Below are 26784 nucleotides of genomic sequence, written 5' to 3' on the forward strand. Positions count from 1 at the left end.
TATAAAACCATGTGTTTCTCTGAGCCTCAGTAACGTCTACTGTGCAGGGAGAGAACGTGGCAGCCTGCAGCCCTGGGACCAACCCAGGCCCCGGACATCACACACACTCACAACACTGCTCACACACTGAAGGCCAAAATATGCTTCTGCGTCTCCGTTTACGGACGGGCGGGCGCATGGATACGCACGGATACGGACGGATAGAGTGCGTTCATGGTTCTCCGTAGGCTGTGGGTGCTGAGAACAATTCACCGCCAGAAGAGTTGGAGGCGCAACGTTTTTGTTGTAAGACGTCGTCGAGTGTTTATTTATATAGGTTACCAAGAAGTCGTAGGAAATTTACAAATGAGCCATTTAATCAATAAAATATGCAAATTTTCAGCAACTACACTGCCCATTTCTTGTCACATTTGAATTCAGATTCAGATTTACATGTACTGTTAAGCTGAAATATGAATTGTAAAAACGTACAGCAATGGCGGTCAAAGGATTCTGTTCGTCCTGTTTATCACGGCAACCCCGTCCATGACGCAAGCGGTTCTTAATACTGACCAATCACAGCTAAGGGGGTCTCCGTAGCTCTCCGTAGCTCTCCGAAATTACGACGGATAGTTAGAAAATTCAGGAGGTGCATGTCAAGCTCTCCGAGGGCTGACAGAGAGCTCGTAGAGGGCGTTCCACGGAGACGAGGGCGTTCCCAAGTGTCCGTTTTTCAAAAAACGCAGAAGCAAATATCGGCCTTCAGCCTCTGCACTGTGTGTGTGTGTGTGTGTGTGTGCAGCGTCCTGCTCCTGGGAGGGGGAGAACTACAGGTCAGGAGAGGAGTGGTTAGTGGGGCCCTGCTCCCGCTGTGTCTGCAGAGACGGACAGGCAGAATGCTCCACAGCAGAGTGTCAGCCTGTCGCCTGCTCTCTGGTGAGTCTCTCTCTCTCACACTCACACACACACACACACACACACACACACACACACACACACACACACACACACTCACACACATACCCCCCCCCCCAATGTGTGGTGTGTGTGTGTGTTGACAGCAGGAGAACCTGGTGATCCAGCCAGGGAGATGCTGTCCCCAATGTGAGGCTGACCCCTGCCTGTCTGCTGGAAAACAGTACCAGGTACGCAGGAACCAGGAACGCTCTAGAACCAGGTAGTCTGGAACCAGTCTGGACACTGGAGGGGTGGAAGCATGTACCCCTACTTAAGGCAAGCTACGTAGCTGACTCAGTAGCTTTTGTGTTTTCTGTGTGGGTGTTTGCTTGTGTGTGTGTGTGTATGGGAGAGAGGCAGGCAGACAGGTGAGATTAGGGAGGGGTACCTCATCTCAGCAGGGTTTCAACACTGCAGTTCTTGGACTACAACATCCACATGAGTCCGACTGCCTTCCAGGTCCCAGTCTCTCATCCTCTTCTCCTTTCCTCTCTCTCTCTCCACATTCCTTTCTCTTTCACTCATTTTGTGTTTTCTGTTGCCCACACCCTCCCTCCCTCCCTCCCTCCCTCCCTCCCTCCCTCCCTCCCTCCCTCCCTCCCTCCCTCCCTCCCTCCCTCCCTCCCTCCCTCCCTCCCTCCCTCCCTCCCTCCCTCCCTCCCTCCCTCCCTCCCTCCCTCCCTCCCTCCCTCCCTCCCTCCCTCCCTCCCTCCCTCCCTCCCTCCCTCCCTCCTTCTCTTGATCATTGGAGCAGTTCATTCTGTCTAATGTGTGTTATCACACACATGTATACGTGTGTACATACACACTCTGTACAATGTTTAATGGATGTTTCATTCCCATGGTAACTGCTTGGGAAGTCAACGGGACATTTGTTATTTATTAAATATTATGAATTATTTCCAATTCATTTCATGCGCATTAGCTAACCTGGTGACACAACGCTCACAAGATTCCAGTTTGCACACGGTACAGTTAGTTTGAATGAAGGTTTGTAGCAAGGCAGGCTGTTTTCCCTGCGCGGCAAAGCGTAGATTCAGACTCCTGAATGTTTTCCTTGGGGGTTTTATGTAACTGTCATGTGCATGAAGAGGCTGTGTTAGTTCTGTGTAAAGAAGCAGAGCAGTGAAAGCTGGCCGCATCAACACGGCCTCTATGGGATCCTCAGCAGACACTGCATCAGCCCATAGTGCTTAACCAAGCAATATTTGATTGATTTGTGTTGGTGAAAGAGATATAGAAAGTATCGTGTTTCTAGTGTATAGTAAAAGACAAAGTAGAATGAGCACACTATTTATGTTTCCTGGCCTGTGTTTCCTGACCTGTGTTTCCTGACCTGTGTTTGTCTGCAGCACGGTGAACATTGGCAGAAGAACAGCTGTACGACGTGTGTGTGTGAGCACGGCCAGTCTCACTGTCACACTCTCTCCTGCCCTCCTGTCACCTGTGAGAAGGTCAGTAGATAAAAGACAAGCCTTAACACAGTCCCTTTGCTACATCTCTTCCCTTGCCTTTCCTGTCTCACTTTGCTTCAAAATTGTCCAATAAAGCACACAAATGCCTTTATATACACACACTGTATATATATAAAGTATACCTACCCATAATCCCCTTGCAGGGCCAGACCAAGGTGAAGAGGGCGGGCCGTTGCTGTGATGAGTGTGCCGTCGCCAAGGGAAGCTGTTTGTACGAAGGCGTGGTCCGTTACCACGGTGACATGTGGAAGGGGGCGGGATGTGAGTTCTGCTCGTGTGAGCGCGGGCAGGTGCTTTGCCAGCAGGCCCAGTGCGCTCAGGTGACCTGTCCACAGGTACGCACATCCCTCAAGACTGACTCTTTAATCAGAAGACGTGTTTACTATCGCTCAGCACTACATGGCCTAGATACAGAGTAAGAGCCAGTCAGGGTTCAGGAGTTTTTTAGGGCAAGAAAACAAATAGAGAGATCTGTGTTGTGACTGTGGGCTGTGTGACAGTGGACTGAGCACAGCCAGGCACCAGCAGTCAGACTGATGAGTCAGATGTTCAGATCCCTCCACAGTAGGGGAAACAGCTTACTCCATTACAGTGTGTGTTTTTTGATTAAGCAGAAATACAATAACCTTTTATATTCCTGTCATGCGATAATAATCCCACATAAATCATAGTGTACTATAATTTCGCCCCAGTTAAGTGTTCATTAGAGATAAGTAGCACATTTAGCCTTGTTCCAACCCAGATGACAAGGTCAGGCTTCTGAGTCAACAGCCAACAGTCTGATTCTATAAAGCACGTGTCATGGTTCACAATAACACATGAACCATCATGAACACATGAACCATCATGAACACATGAACCATCATGAACACATGAACCATCATGAACACATGAACCATCATGAACACATGAACCATCATGAACACATGAACCATCATGATCTAACCCTAACCCTGCCAGAGTCTCCCAGCCTGTTGACTTCTTCTGAGCATCTACAGTGAAGTTGTTAGTCAGCATGTTACAGTAAGTCATCTGTGTTTAACCGTGTTAACACCCTGAAGGGCAGAAACAGCACACCAAGGTCACACAGGATAGAACCTGTTTCCCCCTGAAGGTCGATGGTGTAGTGACAGGGGTCTGGTGGAATAGATTGGGGCCAGATTGTCTTGAGAATCTCCTAACGTTTGCTCTGGATGTGAGGCGATTATTGAATAACTTCCTATTAACTTTTGAAGTGGAGGGAGGTGAAGAGAGAGAAGGAAGAGAGGATGTTGGGGAGAGAAAGTGATTAGAGAGAGAGAGAGAGAGAGAGAGAGAGAGAGAGAGAGAGAGAGAAGAGAGGTAGAGAAATGAAGAGCTCAACGTGTTTGATCTTGTTTGGGATCAGGGAGAAGTTGTGGTGCAGGTTCCAGGGCAGTGTTGTCCAGAGTGCTCCTCTAGCTCTGCGTTCTGCGGCCGCACTCAGGAGGTATGGTTCACAAACTCAACATGTTCCTTATCTCATATTTAGAATTATTGTACTCTGTCACAACAGAGCAACACAAATGCATTCTTCTTCCCTATCTACTTGATTTATTGTAAACCTTCAAACATGTTTTTCAACCTGAAGGAACTGATGAATGTTCCTGACCCAGGTCTCATGTGTGTGTTGAACAACATACCTAGCTGGAGTTACAGTTAAGAGGTTGGGTCAGGCTAACCCTAACAGTGGTATACACTGTCTACATCCCATGACAAATTAATTCCCCTGAAGGAAAATAACAGTTGCACACATCATATTTATTATTTAAACTGCTTTGTCTTTAAATAGACATAGAGCCACTATGATACTCTGCTTTTACTGTTGGCACCTTAAAGTATGTGTCTGTTTGCATCAGTGTGTGTGCAGGTAGGCATGACTAGCTCTGATATTTGTAACGACGGCAATCCAAGTCACGGCCAGAACCAGCATGTTGAACACGTGTAACACATGTAACGTGTGTATGTTTCTTGCAGGAGCAGCGGTCCAGAGTCCCCAAGCTCTTAGCGGTGAGCACCAGACGTCATGCAGGGTGTCTGTTGATCTGGAGGGTTAGTGTAACGTGCAGTACCTCCGTCTTTAACTCCGTCTCTTCCACTGTCTGTCTCTCTCTGTCTCTCTATCTCTCTCTCTGTCTCTCTCTCTCTCTCTCTCTGTCTTTCTCTCTCTGTCTCTCTCTCTCTCTCTCTCTCTCTCTCTCTCTGTCTCTGTCTCTGTCTCTCTGTCTCTCTCTCTCTGTCTCTCTGTCTCTCTGTCTCTCTGTCTCTCTCTCTCTTTCTCTGTCTTTCTCTCTCTGTCTCTCTCTCTCTCTCTCTCTCTCTCTCTCTCTCTCTCTCTCTCTCTCTCTCTCTCTCTCTCTCTCTCTCTGTCTCTGTCTCTGTCTCTCTCTCTCTGTCTCTCTCTCTCTCTCTGTCTCTGTCTCTCTCTCTCTGTCTCTCTGTCTCTGTCTCTCTCTCTCTCTCTCTCTCTCTCTCTGTCTCTCTGTCTCTCTCTCTCTCTCTGTCTCTCTCTCTCTCTCTGTCTCTCTCTCTCTCTCTCTCTCTCTCTGTCTCTCTCTCTCTCTCTCTCTCTGTCTCTCTCTCTCTCTCTCTCTGTCTCTCTCTCTCTCTCTCTCTCTCTCTCTCTCTCTCTCTCTCTCTGTCTCTGTCTCTCTCTCTCTTTGTCTCCCTCTCTCCTGTCCCTAGGGCTCAGAGCGGTGGAGTGACGGTCCTTGCAGGGAGTGTGAGTGTCGAGAGGGCAGGGTCACCTGCTACCGGCCCTCCTGCCCCTCCTGCCCCCCCGGCACCCTGACCGTCCCCAAAGAGGGCAGCTGCTGCCCCCGGTGTAGTCAAGGTAACACAGGCCTGCACTCACACTACTAATAGTTAGATTTTTTGTCTCATCTATCTCCTTTTTTCTCTTCTCTCCTTGGCACCAATATCGATGCCATCATTACCAGGGGCCCTCCTGCAGATATATTTCTACAGAATAATCTATTTTGATATCTTTTTACTCATCAATGAATATTTATGTAGAAATAATCCTTCATTAACCGAGGGAGAGACAGTTGGAGGAGGAGGGAGGGAGATGGAGAGAGTGAGATAGGAAGCGGAGACTAACAGGCAGTAGTAGTAGGATGGGGTTAGATAATGTATCGAGGAAGAGATAGAGAAAGAGAGGTGAGGAAAGAATAAAAACGTCAAATAAACTAACAGAGCAGGAGCTGACCTGAGAGAGACATAAGCTTACTGCCTCCCTCCCTCCCTCCCTGTACTGACTGTGCACATGAGTGTGTGACTAGGTTGTTTTGTTGTGTGTGAACTGCTGTGTAGTGGCCGTGTACATGAGTGTTGAGGGACTTGTTGTTTATGCTGTCAGTGTGTATCAGGGCATAAGAGTGTGTCCATGCATATGCACTCAAACACACCCGTTTGTTTTTGTCTACATCTCCAATAACATGCATATCTACACACACACACACACCAACCTCTCCCTCGGTTTCTGGTTAATTGGGTTTTCTGCCCCCAGTAGAGTTGTGTGTGAAAACAGAGCAGCATGTTTCTACCTCTAGTTCACCATTAAGCATCTCCCTCCCTCGCCCTCTCTCTCTCTCTCCCTCCCTCGCCCTCTCTCAGTAGCTCTCTCTCTCCCTCCCTCGCCCTCTCTCTCTCTCTCTCCCTCGCTCTTTGTCACTATCTTCCTGTCTTACTATCTCTCTTCCTCTCTCTCTCTCTCTCTCTCTCTCTCTCTCTCTCTCTCTCTCTCTCTCTCTTCTCTCTCTCTCTCTCTCTCTCTCTCTCTCTCTCTCTCTCTCTCTCTCTCTCTCTCTCTCTCAATGTGGGTGGGTTTATTTCCAAGGTCATATTGACGTTGAGGACAAGGTTGGACAGTGATGACTCTGCCGTCTCTCAGATTGATTGGTTGATTGTGTTCAGTGTTTAGAGGATCAGCTGTTTGGATGGCATGTTTTTGTTGGAGACACAGAAGTATCAAATAAACGTCCCTTACTTGGCCAAGAAAAGATTTTGAGCTAAGCATCTTAACTAAACTCCTGCTTGCATTAGCTAGCCAGTCAGCAGATCCATTCAAACCCCCACTCAACTGTGGCCGGATCTTCATTTCACGACTGGAGACACAGTTAATTCACCAGAGCGTACTACAGTAGCATATCAGCCTGGCTGATCAGGAAACCTCATCAGTCACACAACCGTCACAGGAAGTTCCCAGCAGCGTCTGGGGTTGTGGAGCAGGGAGAGACTGGGGGTTGTGGAGCAGGGAGAGACTGGGGGTTGTGGAGCAGGGAGAAACTGGGGGTTGTGGAGCAGGGAGAGACTGGGGGTTGTGGAGCAGGGAGAGACTGGGGGTTGTGGAGCAGGGAGAGACTGGGGGTTGTGGAGCAGGGAGAGACTGGGGGTTGTGGAGCAGGGAGAATGCAGGGTCCTGTGGGTGTGAGGAGCAGATGAGGGCGACGGTGAAGACTTGGACATGGTGGGACCAGTGGGGCCTGACTGGCAGTGTCTTAAGGACTCAGACGAGAGAGAGAGAGAGAGAGACAGAGAGAGAGAGAGAGAGAGAGAGAGAGAGAGAGAGACAGAGAGACAGAGAGACAGAGAGACAGAGAGACAGCATCAGCCAGACTCAGATACTGCTGCAGCTGAAGTGACTGTCTCTACAGTTGGTATGAGAGGCCGTCTAGGGCAAATCTCCTGAAAGACTTGCTCCTCTCATACAGTTGGAGAACACAACGTCCCCCCCCCTCTCTCTCTCTCTGTCTCTCTGTCTGTCTGTCTCTCTGTCTGTCTCTCTCTCTCTCTCTCTCTCTCTCACACTGTACCAACTCCTGATTCCATCTTTCTCTCTTCCTCTTCTCTTCCTCTCCTCCTCTCTTTCTCTCCTTCTATCTTTCTCTCCTCTCCTCCTCTCCTCCTCTCCTCCTCTCCTCCTCTCCTTCTATCTTCCTTCTTTCCTATCTTCCTCCTCTCCTATCTTCCTTTCTTCCTCTCCTTCTTCATCTACAGGTCAACAGTTGGTCTGCCAATCCAGACCAATCCATCCAATGTATTTATATATCAAGCTTTTATTTACTGAATACAGAAATTATGTATGGAAACAATTATGGTGCATTGAGATAGCAACATTTACATTCCATTATTGTCTTTCTCTCTGCTAGCCCTGGTTTACATACAGCACATACCTACTGATAATGAATGTGTCTTTCACTGCAATATTATGCCTGACACTGTTTATGTAATTTGAATGTGTGTGTGTGTGTTCCAGAGCGGTGTCATGAGGACTGCCTGGTGTGCTCGGGGAGTGCAGATCAGTGTGAGGTGTGTCGGGACCCCACAGCCCTGCTGCTGCAGGGGCGCTGCCTCCCCTCCTGCCCCCCCCGCTACCACGCCCTGGGCAGGGTGTGTGCAGGTACCGCCACCACCCCCACACACCACCACCCCCACACACCACCCCCACACACCACCACCCCCACAGACCACCCCCACCCCCACACACCACCCCCACAGACCACCACCCCCACACACCACCACCCCCACACACCACCCCCACACCACCACCCCCACACACCACCCCCACAGACCACCCCCACCCCCACACACCACCCCCACACACCACCCCCACACACCACCACCCCCACACACCACCCCCACACACCACCCCCACACACACCACCCCCACACACCACCCCCACACACCACCACCCCCACACACCACCACCCCCACACACCACCCCCACACACCACCACCCCCACACACCACCCCCACCCCCACACACCACCACCCCCACACACCACCCCCACACACCACCACCCCCACAGACCACCCCCACACACCACCACCCCCACACACCACCCCCACACACCACCACCCCCAGAGACCACCCCCACACACCACCACCCCCACACAGACCACCCCCACCCCCACACACCACCACCACCCCCACACAGACCACCCCCACCCCCACACACCACCACCACCCCCACACACCACCACCCCCACACACCACCACCACCCCCACACAGACCACCCCCACACACCACCACCACCCCCACACAGACCACCCCCACCCCCACACACCACCCCCACCCCCACACACCACCCCCACACACCCCCACCCCCACACACCCCCACCCCCACACACCACCACCACCCCCTCAGACCACCCCCACCCCCACACACCACCCCCACACACCACCCCCACACACCCCCACCCCCACACACCCCCACCCCCACACACCACCCCCACAAACCACCCCCACACACCACCCCCACAGACCATCACCACCCCCACCCCCACAAACCACCCCCACACACCACCCCCACACACCACCCCCACAGACCACCACCCCCACACACCACCCCCACACACCACCCCCACAGACCACCACCCCCACAGACCACCCCCACCCCCACACACCACCCCCACCCCCACACACCACCCCCACCCCCACACACCACCCCCACCCCCACACACACACAGCAGCACGGGGGGGGGGGAGGGAGAACGATTGAAAGACAGCATGATAGAGCCTGCAGACCCTGTAAGTGACAGCATGTCATAACAGGGCCAAAGTCCTGGAGCTCAAATGTAGGAATCTCTAGACACACACACCTCATATACACCTCACTCACTCAGACACACACACACACACACACACAGTGAGGCAGGGGATAAAGGCATCAGTTGACAGGCAGCCTAATCCTTTCCCCTAAGGAGTGGAATGTTCCAGAATGATAATGGAATGACTGTGTGCTGGAGGGTTCGTCCCGGAGGTTGCCCCTCTCAGCGTCAGAGGAGGAACAGTCTAGAAAAACGTATGTCAGTTAGGCGGAGGAGGCAGCTGTCCCAGATTCATGGACATACTGGATTGCTTTAGATTTGATTTCATCTTTTTCTTTACTGTCTAGGACTAAGTAGCCCTTTCAAAGGAAACATGCTTGTGTGTATAGGACTTAATCTTATGTTTAATCTCTGTCTGGGAAAGTGGTAATCAAGCTGAGTCTTGTAGGGTGAGTGCAGTGGGATGTGTATGTTGGTATGGTGAGTGTTTATGTGGAAGGCGAGAGGTGGTGATGAAGGGAGGCTGTGAGAGATATCCCAGCTGCTGTAGACTGCTGAACTCTCTCCCCCTCCTGTTTATCTCCCCCCCCCCGCCTCTCTGCCACCCTCCCTGCCTTTCTCTCACCTTCGAATGATACCCCTCCATCTGTCCCTGTCCATCTCTCTCTCTATCTCTTTATCTAAATCACTCTTCCTTTCTCTCTGCCTCTCCCCAGCCTGCCAGTCTTCCTGCGCCTCCTGTGAGAGCAGCTCTGAGTGCAGCAGCTGTGGAGGGTCATCTGTGTTGAGCAGCAGGCAGTGTGTGAGCACCTGTGAGCCAGGCTTGTACCAGGACCACACACGCTGCCTGCGTAAGTAGCCTTCATCTATCTATTCGATATCTGCACCTCTAACCCTTTCTAGGAGGACCTAGGAGGAGTGGGGGATCGAACCGCCAACCTTGCGAATAACAGACAACCCTCTCTACCCCCTGAGCCACAGCTGCCCCATCTTGTGAAGGACAGCCTATCAGGAGGGCTGATCTTGTGAAGGACAGCCTATCAGGAGGGCTGATCTTGTGAAGGACAGCCCTCTGGAGCAGAGAGATGTAGATTGATAGTGCTTCTGATGGACAGATTATTGTTTCCTTTGTTTGGGATGAATTAATTACCAATAATATTTTGTAAGATTGTAATCATGTTATGTTGTGCTGATTACTGTCAAGCCCCACCAACCTTCCTCCCTCCTATGCTCCTGCATTAGAGAACACACACATTTCTACTCATCCTATCTTTCAGTAGCTGTCAGTCTTACATGTTGTAATAAAAGATTGTGACTTAATTGACTTTCCCCGAAATAATAACCTAGCAGCAGAGAAGAGCTCCTGTCTTCTGCACCAGGAGTAGGACAGGCCGAAGTAGACAGCTGTAGCTGTACTCTCCCAAGCAGGAAATGAACAAACGTCACTAAAGACAGGCCAGGCCCATCTCAGTCTCATCTCAACCCTAACCCTATAACCCACCTCAGTCTGTGGGAGGAGCTGGGCAGTCTCAGTAGAGATGATGTTTGAGGAGTGGCGTGGCTGTGGACGTGGCTGTGGGAGGAGCTGGGCAGTCTCAGTAGAGATGATGTTTGCTCCCCGCTTGACAGCATGTCGTTGATATAGCTGAGAGATGACAGGAAGAGTAGACACATTAGCGTCTGATCCCAGATCTGTTTGTGCTTTTGCCTCAATATTCACCCGGCTACCGTTGCCTACTTTTTTCACTTTTCATCCTACCTGTTTATTTTAGGCTGGTAGGACAATCTGATAGCTAGATAGAATCTGTAGCACTGTAAAAATTCATGTGATTGTTTTGTCATTATCACACTATCCTCCCGCCAGACACAGGCCGAATCCCAATACTCCCCCTTACCCCTTCCCCTTACCCCTAGCCCTTAGTTTACCCCTAGCCCTTGGCCCTCGAAACTGAGGGGTAAGGGTTACATATCCCTAAGAAATGGGATGCCACTCGATTACAGGTACGTCATCTAGCACGTATCAATATCTCCAAAGCAAATCGTGTTATGCACTGATATTAAACGAAATTCGCTGCTAACTGTAGACATGCTAGTCAGAGAAATGCGGGACTGCAATTCAGCACTGTAACATTAGCGTACCAAACTAGCGATTTTAGAAATGTTTCAATTAGGAAAATGGTTGCAAATATATGTTGACAGGACTGAGTATAACACAAAACAAGACTGTCATATTTTTTTATCAATTAAGCCGAAAAGATTACATTTATCGGACTCTCTGGATGATCTGGCCGCCATTGTTGCCGGTCGCGCAGTATTCACATAGCCCGAGGTTTCAAGTAAGCCCCCGATCTTACTTTTTTAAGGGGTGTATACCCCTTAGTCTTAGCCCTACCCCTAGCTCAAAAAGAGTATTGGGACACCACTAGCTCTCACGGGAACGCGCAAAACTAAGGGGAAGGGGTAAGGGGTAAGGGGAAGGGGTAAGGGGGAGTATTGGGATTCGGCCACAGTCTGGCTCACAGTCTTTGGTGAACACATACAGGGCCCTGGTATGTCCTGGTGGATGCTGGGACACATACAGGGCCCTGGTATGTCCTGGTGGATGCTGGGACACATACAGGGCCCTGGTATGTCCTGGTGGATGCTGGGACACATACAGGGCCCTGGTATGTCCTGGTGGAAGCTGGGACACATACAGGGCCCTGGTTCCTCAGTGTTGCTAAATATACTCAGACATTTACATCCAGAGCACTCTGGCTACTAAGCCATCTGCTGAGAGAAGATCAAGGCACAGTTTCTTATCAAAGCGCCAGTCTCATTGTCAAGGGAGACAGAGAAGGTGATCAATATTTCATCAGCTCCTCTTGTTCCTGTGTGAGGTGTAAGCTGGAGGAGCTCAGTCCCAATATGATCATGATCACTCTGCGTATGTGCCCCCCCCCCACACACACACACACTCACACACATACACACACACACAGATAGGAGAAAAAGATCACAGTCACTATTTGAAGGGACCTCAAAACAGTCTGCTGGGGCTTCTGACTGATATTTCTCCCTCCCTCTCAGGTTGTCATGAGTCCTGTTCAGAGTGTGTGGGGCCAGGTCCAGAGGAGTGTGTGTCCTGCTCCTCCCCAGCCCTCCTGCTGAGAGAGGGGGTGTGTGTCTCAGACTGTGGACCAGGCTTCTACATGCAGGGAGGCATCTGCTATGGTGAGCTGCTGCTGCCCTGACACACCCTCCTCACCCTCCTCCCTCCTCTCCCTCCTCCCTCCTCACCCTCCTCACCCTCCTCCCTCCTCTCCCTCCTCACCCTCTTCCCTCCTCTCCCTCCTCTCCCTCCTCACCCTCCTCCCTTCTCTCTCCTCCCTCCTCACCCTCCTCACCCTCCTCCCACCTCATGTCTCCCCCGGTGTCTCCCCCGGTGTCTCCCCCGGTGCCTCCCCTGGTGCCTCCCCCGGTGCCTCCCCTGGTGCCTCCCCTGGTGCCTCCCCTGGAGCCCACATTAGCATCTTCGGCTCTCAGAGACTCTCCAGCCTACGTCTGCATTCTCCATTACAGCTGGATTAGGGCTCTCCTGTGAATGCTCTACGCTCAGTAAACACATTATCCTGGGAGATAGAGGCCCACAATGCACCATTCCCATGAGCAGGAGACGCAGTCACCTGCAGGTGAAGGATGTGCTGGTTCCCTCCCTGGAAACCAGCCAGTCAGCTGGCAGAACCACAATCCCTGTTGAACTGGAATTTGTTTATTTGTATTTTACGCTAATGAAGTTGCAGATCTGCTTGAATCAGCATAGTTTCTATTTTTAACAGAAGAGATGGTAGCGAGGGGCAAAGCAGTGATGAGTGGAAGGGTAAAGCTGCTGTTCTCGGGTGGGGATGAGTGGAAGGGTAAAGCTGCTGTTCTCAGGTGGTGATGTGCCTGCAGGCAGCCTCCTGCTGAAGCTGATTCCTGTGTAGAGGGTTGTGGGGGGCATAGCTGCGGGCCATCTTAACACACGTCAAGCCTTTGAGGAGCTGTATGAGGGTCAGGTGAATAAGAGAGTGTGGAAACACAAGCAGGGATTAGGGTTAGGATTAGGGATTTCCTCCCTGGCTCTTCCGGCTGCGTGTGTTTGTGTGTTTAGTTGCGTTGACAGCTGACTTTTCTCATACCCTCAAACGTGGTTGATGAAATGTTTTTAGCCAACGTGTGAAATACAGTCATGTTTTAACACGTTGGTTTTCTGAATGCCTTGTATCTAAGGAAAACAGTGTTCAGAGTTTTTTCTGGAATCACAAGCAGAAGTTTGTTTGCTGTCAATTACACTGAAGTGAAGAGCCAGTACTGCAGCTGACCTGTGTGACTGTTCCCCCCCAGCGTGCGACCCCTCCTGCGCCTCCTGTTATCCTGACAACCCCAAGTGCTTGAGCTGCCCCCCGGGTTTGGCCTTGCATCATGCAAAATGTATTACCGACTGTCCTGAAGGGCATTACCTTGAAAGTGACAGCAAGTGTAGAGGTACGTATCTCTTCAGAACCAAAACATGTACTGCAAACTGTCTGGAAAACATCTATTTTGTAATATGTCCACCTTTTGATTCCTCATTCAGGTGTGCTACTATTTGATCTAGTGTCCATTGACACACACAAACATCACTATGTGACTGAGTTCCACTACTTTAAGCCAGCGTGTGACCTGGGTCCTCTTGCCCCCAGCTTGTCCAGGTTCGTGCTCCTCCTGCTCAGGACCGGGGGCGTCCCAGTGCACGCGCTGCGCAGACGGACACTCCCTCAGTGGGGGTCGCTGTGTGGAGGCCTGCGGAGAGGGGCTGTATCCTCAGGACGGGGCCTGCCACAGTAAGACCAGTTATCACTTCACACAGCTACCAGTTATCACTTCACACAGCTACCAGTTATCACTTCACACAGCTACCAGTTATCATTTCACACGGCTACCAGTTATCACTTCACACAGCTACCAGTTATCACTTCACACAGCTACCAGTTATCACTTCACACAGCTACCAGTTATCATTTCACACGGCTACCAGTTATCACTTCACACGGCTACCAGTTATCACTTCACACGGCTACCAGTTATCACTTCACACAGCTACCAGTTATCATTTCACACAGCTACCAGTTATCACTTCACACAGCTACCAGTTATCATTTCACACAGCTACCAGTTATCACTTCGCACAGCTACCAGTTATCATTTCACACAGCTACCAGTTATCACTTCACACGGCTACCAGTTATCACTTCACACGGCTACCAGTTATCACTTCACACAGCTACCAGTTATCACTTCACACAAACACAACCTGTTGCTTGTTTGATGATCTAATTAATCCCAGTGATCCTAGTAATACTTGAGTCCTCATCACCCCCAGCCCTGCTTCCCCCGTACGTTAGACGTAATCACAGCCTTCTGTTGTTCCTACAAGCGTGTGCTCCTGCTTGCTAACGAGCTCACACATCATCGACTCTCCTTCAGGGGGCACACACAAACAGCTGGCTCAATCAAGCGCTTTCACACAAACTGGAGCTGTTTTTACCTTGTATGTGATGAAGACAAATGAAGTGTATCCAACCCTAACCCTCCCCCAGTCCTAACCCTAACTCTCTCCCCCAGTCCTAACCCTAACTCTCTCCCCCAGTCCTAACCCTAACTCTCTCCCCCAGTCCTAACCCTAACTCTCTCCCCCAGTCCTAACCCTAACTCTCTCCCCCAGTCCTAACCTTCCCCTCTCCCCCTGTCCTAACCCTCCCCTCTCCCCCAGTCCTAACCCTCCCTCTCTCCCCCAGTCTTAACCTTCCCCCTCTCCCCCAGTCCTAACCCTAACTCTCTCTCCCTCAGTCCTAACCCTAACTCTCTCTCCCCCAGTCCTAACCCTCCCCCTCTCCCCCAGTCCTAACCCTAACTCTCTCTCCCCCAGTCCTAACCCTAACTCTCTCTCCCAGTCTTAACCCTAACTCTCTCCCCCAGTCCTAACCCTCCCCCTCTCCCTCAGTCCTAACCCTAACTCTCTCCCTCAGTCCTAACCCTAACTCTCTCCCCCAGTCCTAACCCTCCCCCTCTCCCCCAGTCCTAACCCTAACTCTCTCCCCCAGTCCTAACCCTCCCCCTCTCCCCCAGTTCTAACCCTAACTCTCTCCCCCAGCCCTAACCCTCCCCCTCTCCCCCAGTCCTAACCCTAACTCTCTCCCCCAGTCCTAACCCTAACTCTCTCCCCCAGTCCTAACCCTAACTCTCTCCCCCAGTCCTAACCCTACCTCTCTCCCCCAGTCCTAACCCTAACTCTCTCCCCCAGTCCTAACCCTAACTCCCTCCCCCAGTCCTAACCCTAACTCTCTCCCCCAGTCCTAACCCTACCTCTCTCTCCCCCAGTCCTAACCCTAACTCTCTCCCCCAGTCCTAACCCTAACTCTCTCCCCCAGTCCTAACCCTAACTCCCTCCCCCAGTCCTAACCCTAACTCTCTCCCCCAGTCCTAACCCTAACTCTCTCTCCCCCAGTCCTAACCCTAACTCTCTCTCCCCCAGTCCTAACCCTAACTCTCTCTTCCCCAGGCTGCCATGTGTCCTGTCGGCTGTGTCTGGGTCCTGGCCCGTCTGGCTGTCTGGCCTGCAGGAAGCCAGAGGAGGCTCTGCTGCCCCAGGGTGCTGCTGGGGGTGGGGGTGTGTGTGTGTCAGGGTGCACCGCACGCCACTACCTGGACGCCTCACACACCTGCCGAGGTGGGTGCACAGTGTGTTTCTCTCCAAGTGCTGTTTATTCATCTTCAGTGAACTTACACCTGTGGTATTTCACTGCCATTCAAGCCTCTGTTGTTGTAACAGCCTCTTCAGCTCCTAGTGAACAGGCTCTGTGTCTGTGAGTCCTCGCAGTGCTCTCCCCACCTGCCACGACTGGGACATTCCAGCTAGTCTGAGGCTGAACAAGACCTCCCTCACTATCTGAGCTTACATCCCCTCTTCCTATGAGCTCATGGCTTATCTAACAGCACTCAACTGATCATTAGTGGGGAGAGGCCAGCATTTACAGAAAGCCACCACTGACATCCTTTTACTGCTTTCCATTCCCACGCTGCAGGGGCTGAGCCCAGCTTCTGGAGCACTGCGCTCGCTTTACAGTTAACCACCAGCTGGACCCTACAACTCACACAGAGCACAGCTAGCTATTACTGTAATTGCAGAGCAGACTCTGGAGTTCATGTAGCTTCCTGTTAGTTCATACGTTCTGGCTTTCCGGAGAAGAATGATCCTTCCTTTGTTCATCTTTAGCTGTTTATTTTTTTATTTTTTTTCAACAAGACATTTTCAGTGTAAATCCTAACTGAATGTGTCTCTAAGATGGAAAAGCCATCCATTTAATCGTTAGGAGAACATGCATTCACTGCTGTCAGCTCTCTGCCAACTTTGACTCACTTTGTAAACACAGCATGCAACTTCAAAAGAAACTCACATCAATTTGTATGTGATTAGGGTTCATCTTTGACTATGTATTCATCTGTATGGCCTCATGTGTTTGGATGTGGTTCCTTGTCAGACCTTGTGCTTGTGCTACCAGAGCAGGATAGTGAATGTGCTGCAGGGCTCAGGAGGGACCAGGGGACACATGCACAAGGCCCCTACACAGGTCCAAATGGAAGGACAAAACACACACACACAGGCACACCTCTGCTCTGGTGACAGATCGGGTGTCTCAGAGGACATTCCAGCCTGCAAATCCCCCTCTCTCTCTCTCTCTCTTTCTCTCTCTCTCTCTCTCTCTCTCTCTCTCTCTCTCTCTCTCTCTCTCTCTCTCTCTCTCTCTCTCTATCTATCTCTCTCTCTCTCTCTCTCTCTCTCTCTCTCTCTCCCCCCCCTCTCTCTCTCTCTCTCTCTCTCTCTCTCTCTCTCTCTCTCTCTCTCACCCTCTCTCTCCCTCTCTCTCTCTCTCTCTATCTCTCTCTCTCTCTCGCTCTCTCTCGCTCTCTCTCTGCAGTCCCCACCCCTGTAACCCTAGCTCTGCATACAGATAGTCAGAGTAGAAGGCTTCATGCAACTCTGCATTCAGGCCACCCCCAACTGGCTCACTCACAACACTAAGACACCACACATCCTCCCTGGGAAATTTGTAGAACATGAAAAGGGAAGCAAGATCATAAATATGTCCTGAACACTGAAAACATCTTGATCATGCATCCTCAGCTAAATCCTAAGTGAATACATTGGCCTATTCTTGTGTCAAAATCCTCAGAGAATGAACTAGCAAGGGAATTGCTTTGAAAAGTACCAGGATCAATATCCTCCCCCACAACTGACGACAAATTAGATATCCCAGAAGCAATAAAGGGTAGATGGTGACCGCTGTCTATCTGTCTCTCCTCACCCTCTTTCCTACCCCTCTCTCCTCCCCCTCTTTCCTCCAACGAAGGGCATGTTGACAGCGGTCCTATTTAATATGCCCTCGGCATTGTGTGTGAGAGAGAGAGAGAGAGAGAGAGAGAGAGAGAGAGAGAAAGAGAGAGAGAGGTAGGGGATAAACTACAAATTAACGAAATAGATGGGCTTTTTCACTGTTGACAAGTTAAGCTGCCAGAGCAGACACAGGGTGTGATAGTCTGTCTGACCGGACGGCCCCTGACTGTTCCAGCTCCTGCTGCTCCACACGTGTGTGTGTGTGTGTGTGTGTGTGTGTGTGTGTGTGTGTGGGTAGGGGGTTGGGGTGGGGGGGTATGGAGGTTTGTGGAAGTGCAGGTTCATGTGTCTCTGTCACTCGCTCCTGCGCACAGTGTTGTGTAGGACGTGGCTCCTCCCAGCCTCTGGGGAGGCGGGGCTAACAGCCTCTGGGGAGGCGGGGCTAACAGCCTCTGGGGAGGCGGGGCTAACGGGCAGCAGGCAGGATCTGTCCTGGAGGTGTATGTACTGGAAGACCCTCTGCTAGCTGTCTGACACTACACACACACACTGCTACTGCACACACACTGTTACTACACACACACACTGCTACTGCACGCACACACTGCTACTACACACACACACACTGACACTGCACACACACTGCTACTGCACACACACTGTTACTACACACACACTGCTACTACACACACACACACACACTGACACTGCACACACACATTGCTACTGCACACACACCCTGCTACTGCACTACACACACACCAGCACAATACAACTTAAGAACACACATTTATATACTGTACACACAAACATGCACGTACACACACACACCTAGAATCAGGGTCTGAGTTCTCCCGGCAAGAGCCTGACTATAGCTGTCTTATTGTCCTAGATTTCCCATCAGTATTTAAAGCTCTGCTACCAGAACCGTGTTAAAATGCTCAGTATTTGTGTCAAGTCAGCATCAAAGGCTTTCAATAAAACGTTCTCTTTCCTTCTCACTTTTATCCAAACAAAGCCTCAATCCCTTCCCTCTCTTTTGATTCTTCCAGAATGTCACACTTCCTGTCTTCAGTGCACGGGAGGAAGTGCCCACAACTGTACTTCCTGCTCTGCACCCTTCCTCCTCCACGATGACCAGTGTGTCTCTGGGTGCCCCCAAGGCTTCCACGTCCAGGACAACACCTGTCTAGGTGAGAGGACCGCACAACTATTAACATGAAGAAATTACACTTTGAATGTTAAATGTTTGGAGGTTACTTGATACTTGATGCAACACTAAGCATGGGTGAGCAGGAAAAGGCAGACCCCACAGAGCTTCTGGAAGCTACTCCACTGTTGCATGAAAGCATTGTGCAATTTGTCGATACGATTCCCTCGTGTACTAAAGCATATGAAAAGATATGAAGCATTTCCCCAGGGCAGCATCTCTTCCAGGGAAAATCGCCAAGCTCACCTGGTCAGAACGCCTGAGAACACTCATTTTGTTTCCATGAAAATGAGTTTAATTTAACCAATAAACCATCTGCCTGTCCCTGGTGTACAGACTGAGGTAGTAGGCTGATAACCAGCAGGAGTCAGCACACCTGCACTGCTTGGGTGCCTCGACAACTTCCTCTAATTAACTGAGGAGGAGGGGAGACAACAAAAGGTTGCCTTCATCTAGAATTCATTAGAAAATCTTCTTTTTACGATGATGACCCCTCATTGGCTGCCTGTCTTAACTGTTCATGTTCTTATGGGTACTTCTAGCTACATTATCTACTGCGGTGTACCATACTGTATGATACTGCTATGTAGTGTCTTAAGAACACAAACAGGATTCCCTTCACTGAACGCTGGGTGCTATAGTATGAAGTGATGTCATCATTCCTAATGTGAACTCCTCCTGCCCCCAGCATGCCACCCCTCCTGCCCGACCTGCTCCGGGCCCTCGCAGGCCGACTGCCAGGCCTGCGCTCCCCAGAGCTCCTTCCACAGCGGATACTGCAGGACGCACTGCCCCGAGGGACACTACCTCAGGCCTGCTGGGTCCTGCCACGGTGAGACTGACCCCTGGGCGGAGGAGGGAGAACTGCTGTATCACAATCGGAATCAAGTTTAATCGCTAAGTAGTTTACACAACAAGGAATTTACTGTATGTGAGTGTGTTTGTGTGAGCGTGTGTTGCTGTGAGTGTGTTGATGTGTGTGTGTGTGTGTGTGTGTGTGTGTGTGTATGTGTGTGTGTGTGTGTGTATGGACTGTGTCTCATTATGATAGTAAACACTACTGGAGTAGAGTCCCTGGAGAAGTTCCTTCCTCAAACTTACTGGAACATTGTTTTAACAAGGAACACAAAGATATTCTCTAACTAGTTGGGTAGATGGATTTCTCCTCTTTCCTCATTGCCCTGCTGTGCATGGCTTGAGTATCTGAGACTGACCGGCTGGAGTTAGCATGAGCGGCTGTTCAGTGAGAGATGCAGAGGTGAGGTGCAGAGGTGAGGTGCAGAGGTGAGGTGCAAAGGTGAGATGCAGAGGTGAGATGCAGAGGTGAGGTGCAGAGGTGAGATGCAGAGGTGAGATGCAGAGGTGAGATGCAGAGGTGAGATGCAGAGTTAAGATGCAGAGGTGAGATGCAGAGTTAAGATGCAGAGGTGAGGTGCAGAGTTGAGATGCAGAGTTAAGATGCAGAGGTGAGGTGCAGAGTTAAGATGCAGAGGTGAGATGCAGAGGTGAGATGCAGAGTTAAGAAGCAGAGGTGAGGTGCAGAGTTGAGATGCAGAGTTAAGATGCAGAGGTGAGATGCAGAGTTGAGATGCAGAGTTAAGATGCAGAGGTGAGGTGCAGAGTTGAGATGCAGAGTTAAGATGCAGAGGTGAGGTGCAGAGTTAAGATGCAGAGGTGAGGTGCAGAGTTGAGGTGCAGAATTGAGGTGCAGAGGTGAGGTGCAGAGTTGAGATGCAGAGTTAAGATGCAGAGGTGAGGTGCAGAGTTGAGATGCAGAGTTAAGATGCAGAGGTGAGGTGCAGAGTTGAGATGCAGAGGTGAGGTGCAGAGTTGAGGTGCAGAGTTGAGGTGCAGAGGTGAGGTGCAGAGTTGAGATGCAACTGCTGCTCTGACGAGGAGAGAGTGTGTTCCTTAGGATGAGGAGAGTATGTGCCCTGGGATCTTAATTGATTGTCCTCAGCCAAACTGTTAATAAAAGATGGCTTGTTGCACTTCAGGGGCACTGAAAAACTTGGCTCATCATTTCTGCATAGCCCAGACACTGACTTTGTACTAACCCTGACCCTAGAAGATTTTAGGTCTGCAGATTTGAATGACTGCAGACTGAACACATTACATTTACCAAAGGAAGACATGTTTCTCAAAAGTTTGCCAGTAGAATCCAGAAGTTTTTTGTCAAAACAAACAATCCAAGGGTTTAAGAAATCCAAAAGCTAATTAGCCCATAGCAGAACTAGCTCTCATGAACACCCATTAAATGAGGTGAAACGTTATCGCTTGAGGGAAGCAGAACCGTCTTCTGGCTGCAATTAGCCTGTCTGAATGTTCTAGCCTGTTTTTCGAGGCCTAATGAAAGATTTAGCCCACGATACACAGGGGATGCCTGTCAAAGATTAAACTGAAGCGAGGCTCTGCAGACCAGAACATTCATCCCGCTTGATCCAATAAATATTAAACAAGAGCTTTTAAGAGATGTGTCCCTTATTCCCAGTCCAGCTCAGGGTTACCTTGGAACAGGAGGGAACAGCAGCCAGGCTGGGGAATCACCCTTGGGCTCCCCTTAAACTGTAACCCAACAGTAACTTTATCCCATGGTAACAGTAAGCATGGTAACAGTAACCATGGTTAGCAATAAATGATGCAGTTATGGGGTTCCATAGATCCCTGATGTGATTTCCTTTGCCACACACACACAAACAGGTATCACAGTTTTTAAGCTCTGAATAGCACTTTTAGTTCTGCTGCTGTTTAATCCTGTGTGTGTCAATGGGGGGTGTTAAGTACAACGTCAGTGTCTGTGCTCTGCTGAGGGTTAGAACACTGGAACTCAACAAGGAGGTCAGGATCAATCAACACCAGGTTATTGTTATAGCTCATCTGAACATCCAGTCGATAATGCATAAACTTCCTCCCTGTGGGAGTGTGGGTGTGTGTGTGTGCGTGTGCGTGTGGAAAGTCAGTGCCAGTTCATGTATGCTGATATGAGGAATGTTGATATGATATAATGTGAAAGAAAGGGGAGGTGTAGCTGTGAAATGGTAGCAGTGGCCTGTAGTGTTGATGTTGGCTCAAGGCCAGGATACCCTGGAAGCTGGTGGAGAGATGAACACAGGGGCACAGCTTTAAAAGGAACGCTTGTGTGTTTGAATATCACCCACACTATTTCATGTCTATTGTCCCCTGTGTTAAACAAAGCCTCAGTTCACTAGAAAACAAAACATTTTCAGAAATGTGCATACTTCAAAAACTCCTACTTTCCATGAGGAAGAGGTGTCTTAATGTCCCATTCACGCAGAGTGGCATACTCTCCACAGTAACACCCTGACCCACAGCCCAGCTGAGGAGAATCAATCAATCAAACTTTATTTAGAACAGTTTCGTTAGACAACCTTCCTGTTCAGTAAAGATGAAAGTCTGACGAGGTCTGGTAGATCTCTCCCTCCCAATGTCTCTGATCCACAGTCAAGAGAGGAAACCTTCCAACAGTTCTCAAGGTGTCATCCTGTGCCAGCCCTGCTCCTTATCCCTCTCATCAGCTGGCTGTCTCCTGGTGCAGCTGCTGTCTTCTTAGATAGTCATCTGACTCCAGACCTGCACACCTGCCAGCCAAGCCTGCAAGATAACACGGACGGGAGTGTTCGGTCCCCTCTGTCTGCCAGATAGCCAGATATGTCTGGTAGTGTGTGTGTACGTGTTTGTTTGTGAAGGTGTGTGTGTTCATGTGTCCCCAGCCTGCAGTGAGGGCTGCCAGCGCTGCACAGCCGACCTCCAGACCAGGGTGGGCAGTGTGTGTCTGTGGTGCCAGGTGCCCAGGACCCTGTTGCTGGGCGACCACTGTGTCTCCGCCTGCCCCCCAGGGCGCTACGCCTGGCACGGAGCCTGCCGGAGTAAGACCCCCGCTGCCACACCTGTTTACCACACACAGCTACTGACCCACAGTGGTGTCATCGACACCTGCTGCTGAGATATATGTGGTTAGGGTTAAGAAGTGGGCTGTATATATAACCTCGCTCACAACACACCTACCATCCCCCTCCTAGCTCCAGTGTGTGCTGGGGCGTTGGAGACAGATTAGGAAGCAGATGATTCTTATGTCCGTCTGCAGGTGAGACCCCTGGGTGCTGTTAGGGCTGCAGCCCCCTGGGTGGCTCTTGGCCCTGCTCAAACAGCTGTCATATAGATACTGAGATGACCATGTCATTACTGTACCCTCTCAGTTGATAGAAACCTCCTCTGTGCTCTTGAGAGGGTTAGGGTTATCCTTCTTGAGAGGGATGGTGTGCGTGCCTGTGTCCATTCACTTGGTGCTTAGGATGCTCCAACATGTTCTGTTGATATCAGGTTTGTTTCGGTCAGATCGCAATCTGAACATGACCAGGGGCCATTTGAAAATGACAGATTGTTTTCAGGGCCTGTGTTAACAAGGTAAGGCCCTGACAGAAAGGAAATAAGTGTCTTTTGTAATGCCAGACTTGAAGGGTAAGCTGCCAAAAGCAATGTTATTGTTGGAGGCTCTGTTCCTGTTAAGTATTTGGATAAAGGTTTGTGCCTAACAGTAATTAGAGCTAAAGCCGACAAATTATTTTGATCTGCTAGTCTCCTCCTTCATGCTAGCTGGAGGTCTTCATCCTAGCTGGAGGTCGTCATGCTAGCTGGAGGTCTTCATGCTAGCTGGAGGTCTTCATGCTAGCTGGAGGTCTTCATGCTAGCTGGAGGTCTTCATACTAGCTGGAGGTCTTCATCCTAGCCGCATGTCTTCATCCTAGCTGAATGTCTTCATACTAGCGTTGTGGTTGTTAGACCTAAACCTGGTCGACTTGTTGTCCGTCAGAGTTTGTCTCTGTGGACTGACAGTGTCTCCTCCCAGGATGCCATCCTTCCTGTGAGGCCTGCAGGGGGGAGGGGCCTCTGTCCTGCACGTCCTGTCCCGCCCCCATGGTCCTCCTGCCCTCTGGGCTCTGCTCTGCCAGCTGTCCCAGGGGTTACTATGCCAACGGAGACAGAGTCTGCAATGGTGAGTATTGCCCTGGTGACACACCTTTCCTCAGCCAGTTTAAAGATGTCTTCCTGATGACCTCTAACCCTGATGTCCCCTGTTTGTGCAGCGTGTGACCCCCCGTGCCTGAGCTGTGAGGCTGCGGGGGCTTGCCAGTCCTGCAGGGATCCATCCCAGGTGCTGCTGTTTGGGGAGTGTCAGGACAGCTGTGCCCAGCAGTACTACCTCAACACCACCACCAGAGCCTGCACTGGTACCCTCCTCCGCCCCTCACACCCCCTGCTGACTCACTCACCCCAGCTCCCTGGATGAAGCCTTTCATGTTCATCCAAAGCTCTGATCCAAAGTTATTGTCCCAAATGCTGTAGCCTGCTACATGTTTTCCTTCCTTTTTAGATAAGGTAAACATCAAACAGTTTGCTATTTTCTGATGTTAAAGCAGGACATTGAAGGTTTTCAATGGAAATGACTGCTTGGTACAAACACTAAAGTAAATCTTTTATCCTTTATTGGGAAGGTGTTGATAATAACATCATTCAGTTTTCCCGGCCCTCGGCCCTATAACAGATCTGCTAACTTCTACCTGACAGGATTAAGGTTATGCTAACTGCTCGTAGTGGGGACAGGAGATGAAGTAGATTTGCTTTGAGATAACTAGACCAGGGAGACTGTTTATCCCCCGAGCCAGACACCGCTACCTGGAGAACCCTCTGACCCCTGAGTGAACCTGCAGAGGAAGAGAAAGGCTGGCTAAGCTAGGCTAAGCTAGATAGCTAGCTAGCTCGCTAACTGTGGTTGTTGTTCTGCCTGAGCTGCTAATGAGGAAGCTACGGTGACACTAAGCCTAACGTGCAGAACAGACGAGACACGGATGCGAATCTGAAATACATTAGAAGAGTTAGCAGCCAGATCCAGTGTTACTGTCTGTCAGCTGTCAACACACTCAGTGTTGCGGGAGTAGGTTGTCCTGTTTCCCTTCAGGAAGACCTGAATATGTAGAGGAGGTCTGATGTCTGAGGAATCATGTCACCTGACTGACTGGGCTGCTGTGACCTTAAGACCAGCGGTACTAGGGTTCATTTGTGCAGGGAATGTTCTGGATTGACCAAGTCGGTTTGGGCTACATTTCTACTTCCCCCTTTCTCTTACACACACACTTTAACACACACACACTTTAACACACACACGCGCACACACCAATACCCTCTTTCTGACATTTTCTTTTTCACACACACAAACTCACACTCACACACATTCCCTCACATTCACTCACACACACAATGATCCAGATATTCATGTTTCTCTTTCTTCCTCAGACGCTAGGCTGTGTCTGTCTCTGCCAGTGTCACTCTTTCTCTGGATTATTTGTGCTTCCTATCTCATATTCCTACTGTGTCCTACACTTTCTTCTGACCCTGAGTTAGGTTTGTGTGTGTTTGTGTGTGTGTTTGTGTGTGTGTGTTTGTGTGTGTGTGTGTGTTTGTGTGTGTGTGTTTGTGTGTGTGTGTTTGTGTCTCCATCAGCTTTGCAGGAGGGTATTCTCACTTGTGTATGCCTCTCACAGATGCAACTATGTCCTTTTCTCCTCTACTCTCTTTTCTCTCTCCTCTCATCTCCCCCCTCCTTCTCTCTCTCCTCTCCTCTCCTCTGTCTCCCCTCCTCTCTCCTCAGAGTGTGACTGGAGCTGTAACTCCTGCAGGGGTCCCCTGGTGTCAGATTGTGTGCAGTGTATGGAGGGGCTGGTTCTGCAGGAGGGGATGTGTTCCCAGGCTTGCTCTCCCGGGTTCTACCAGCAAGGGGACACCTGCCTGCGTCAGTACCCCACTCTCATGAGAACACTTAACGTCTTGTTAAAACTAATGATTGATTTGAACAAAGTTAGACATTTGACTTGAAGTTCAAGCTGCAGTGTGGTGATGTGTGTTGTGGCGTCCAGGCTGTGGGGAGGACTGTGAGCAGTGTGAGAGCCCAGCTGTCTGTGAGCGCTGCTGGGCCCCTCTCACGCTGCGTCTGGGCCGCTGTGTGGCACACTGTGGCAGGGGCTTCTTCCTGGATGCTTCCATGCAACTTTGCACACGTGAGAACTTCAGTCAGCCTCAACGCAGTCTGTTAAGATGTTTATGATTGATTTGATTGATCTTATTTGATGGACCTAAGTAATAGATGCAATCAAGTGATTCTGAGGATCAACAAGGGTTTCAAAGTGGTGTAAAATTCCTAGAGAGTTTATAGTAAGTCAAGTATTTTCAGGGACATTTGTGAACTTTTCTCTACTCATTGTTAAGTTTCTTTTGTATTCATCGTATATCAGTCCGATTGCCAGGTATTAGAGGAGTGCAGGTGTAGACTAGAACAATGAGAGCCTGTTGTTGTTCTGCAGCCTGCGCCAAGGACTGTGTGGAGTGTGAGGAGGAGGGGCTCTGCAGGGTGTGTCGTTACCATGCCTACCTGAGAGACGGACGCTGCGTCCCTGACTGCGGACGCGGTTACTATGCCGACAAGAAGACCATGACCTGCTATGGTGAAACATGGATTCTGTTCCATCGTTATGCATGGAGTCTTTACATGCTAATATGCCATTGAAAATCGATATCTAACCCTGACACTAAAATGTGTGTTTATTTATTTCCTGACAAGTACACCCATATATTTAACCTTTTCTTCCTTTCTTCCAACCCTTCCTCCCTCTCTTACCCTCCCTCTCCTCTCTTCCGACCCTTCCTCCCTCTCTCCTCCTCCCTCCCCTTTCTTCTCCCACCCACCCTTTATCTCCCCCCACCCCCCACCCCCCTCCCTCTCCAGTTAACGCCCACGCCCCCTCCCTCCATGTGAACGGCACCTTGCTGGTGCCCCTTGAGGGGATGGTGCCCCTGCCCCCCTCCCTGCTGTCTACCCAGGGCCCCCCAGTGCCCCTGTTCCTCCAGCTGCTGCAGCCCCCCAGCAGCGGGCGCCTGGTGGTGGTGGAGGGGGGCGGGGAGCGTCTGCTGGCACGGGACGACAGTTTCTCCTGGGCCCAGCTGCAGGGCGGGGCGGTGCGCTTCAGCCAGGACAAGGACAAGCCCAGGTAAGGGGGGTGTAGATGTGGAGGTGGAGGGATAGATATCTCACGGATATTGGAATGGATTCAATATTTGACGTTTTGGGTGTGTTTCTGTGGACTGTAGTGTCAGCTGGAGTTCTGTGAGTGTGTTTTTGTGTTG

The 26784-nt window shown here is 50.4% G+C and overlaps 1 protein-coding gene across 1 annotated transcript in view; it reads left to right on the forward strand.

Annotated features, from left to right (window-relative positions):
- Positions 1–26784, forward strand: part of fras1 (Fraser extracellular matrix complex subunit 1) — a 100298-nt gene that overhangs the window by 32449 nt on the left and 41065 nt on the right. Inside the window, exons 6-26 of the mRNA XM_084694871.1 lie at positions 782–915; positions 1041–1124; positions 2289–2390; positions 2555–2746; positions 3799–3879; positions 5115–5262; positions 7687–7830; positions 9700–9834; positions 12053–12196; positions 13349–13489; positions 13687–13827; positions 15546–15713; positions 18431–18571; positions 19277–19420; positions 22320–22475; positions 23456–23602; positions 23694–23837; positions 25256–25396; positions 25521–25661; positions 25965–26105; positions 26387–26648. Coding sequence (XP_084550997.1) covers positions 782–915; positions 1041–1124; positions 2289–2390; positions 2555–2746; positions 3799–3879; positions 5115–5262; positions 7687–7830; positions 9700–9834; positions 12053–12196; positions 13349–13489; positions 13687–13827; positions 15546–15713; positions 18431–18571; positions 19277–19420; positions 22320–22475; positions 23456–23602; positions 23694–23837; positions 25256–25396; positions 25521–25661; positions 25965–26105; positions 26387–26648 — 3031 coding nt within the window. The remainder of the gene's footprint in view (positions 1–781; positions 916–1040; positions 1125–2288; positions 2391–2554; positions 2747–3798; positions 3880–5114; positions 5263–7686; positions 7831–9699; positions 9835–12052; positions 12197–13348; positions 13490–13686; positions 13828–15545; positions 15714–18430; positions 18572–19276; positions 19421–22319; positions 22476–23455; positions 23603–23693; positions 23838–25255; positions 25397–25520; positions 25662–25964; positions 26106–26386; positions 26649–26784) is intronic.

This window comes from Hypomesus nipponensis, chromosome 28 (genome assembly GCF_054491055.1).
Source record: "Hypomesus nipponensis isolate SF chromosome 28, ASM5449105v1, whole genome shotgun sequence".
Lineage (NCBI taxonomy): Eukaryota > Metazoa > Chordata > Actinopteri > Osmeriformes > Osmeridae > Hypomesus > Hypomesus nipponensis.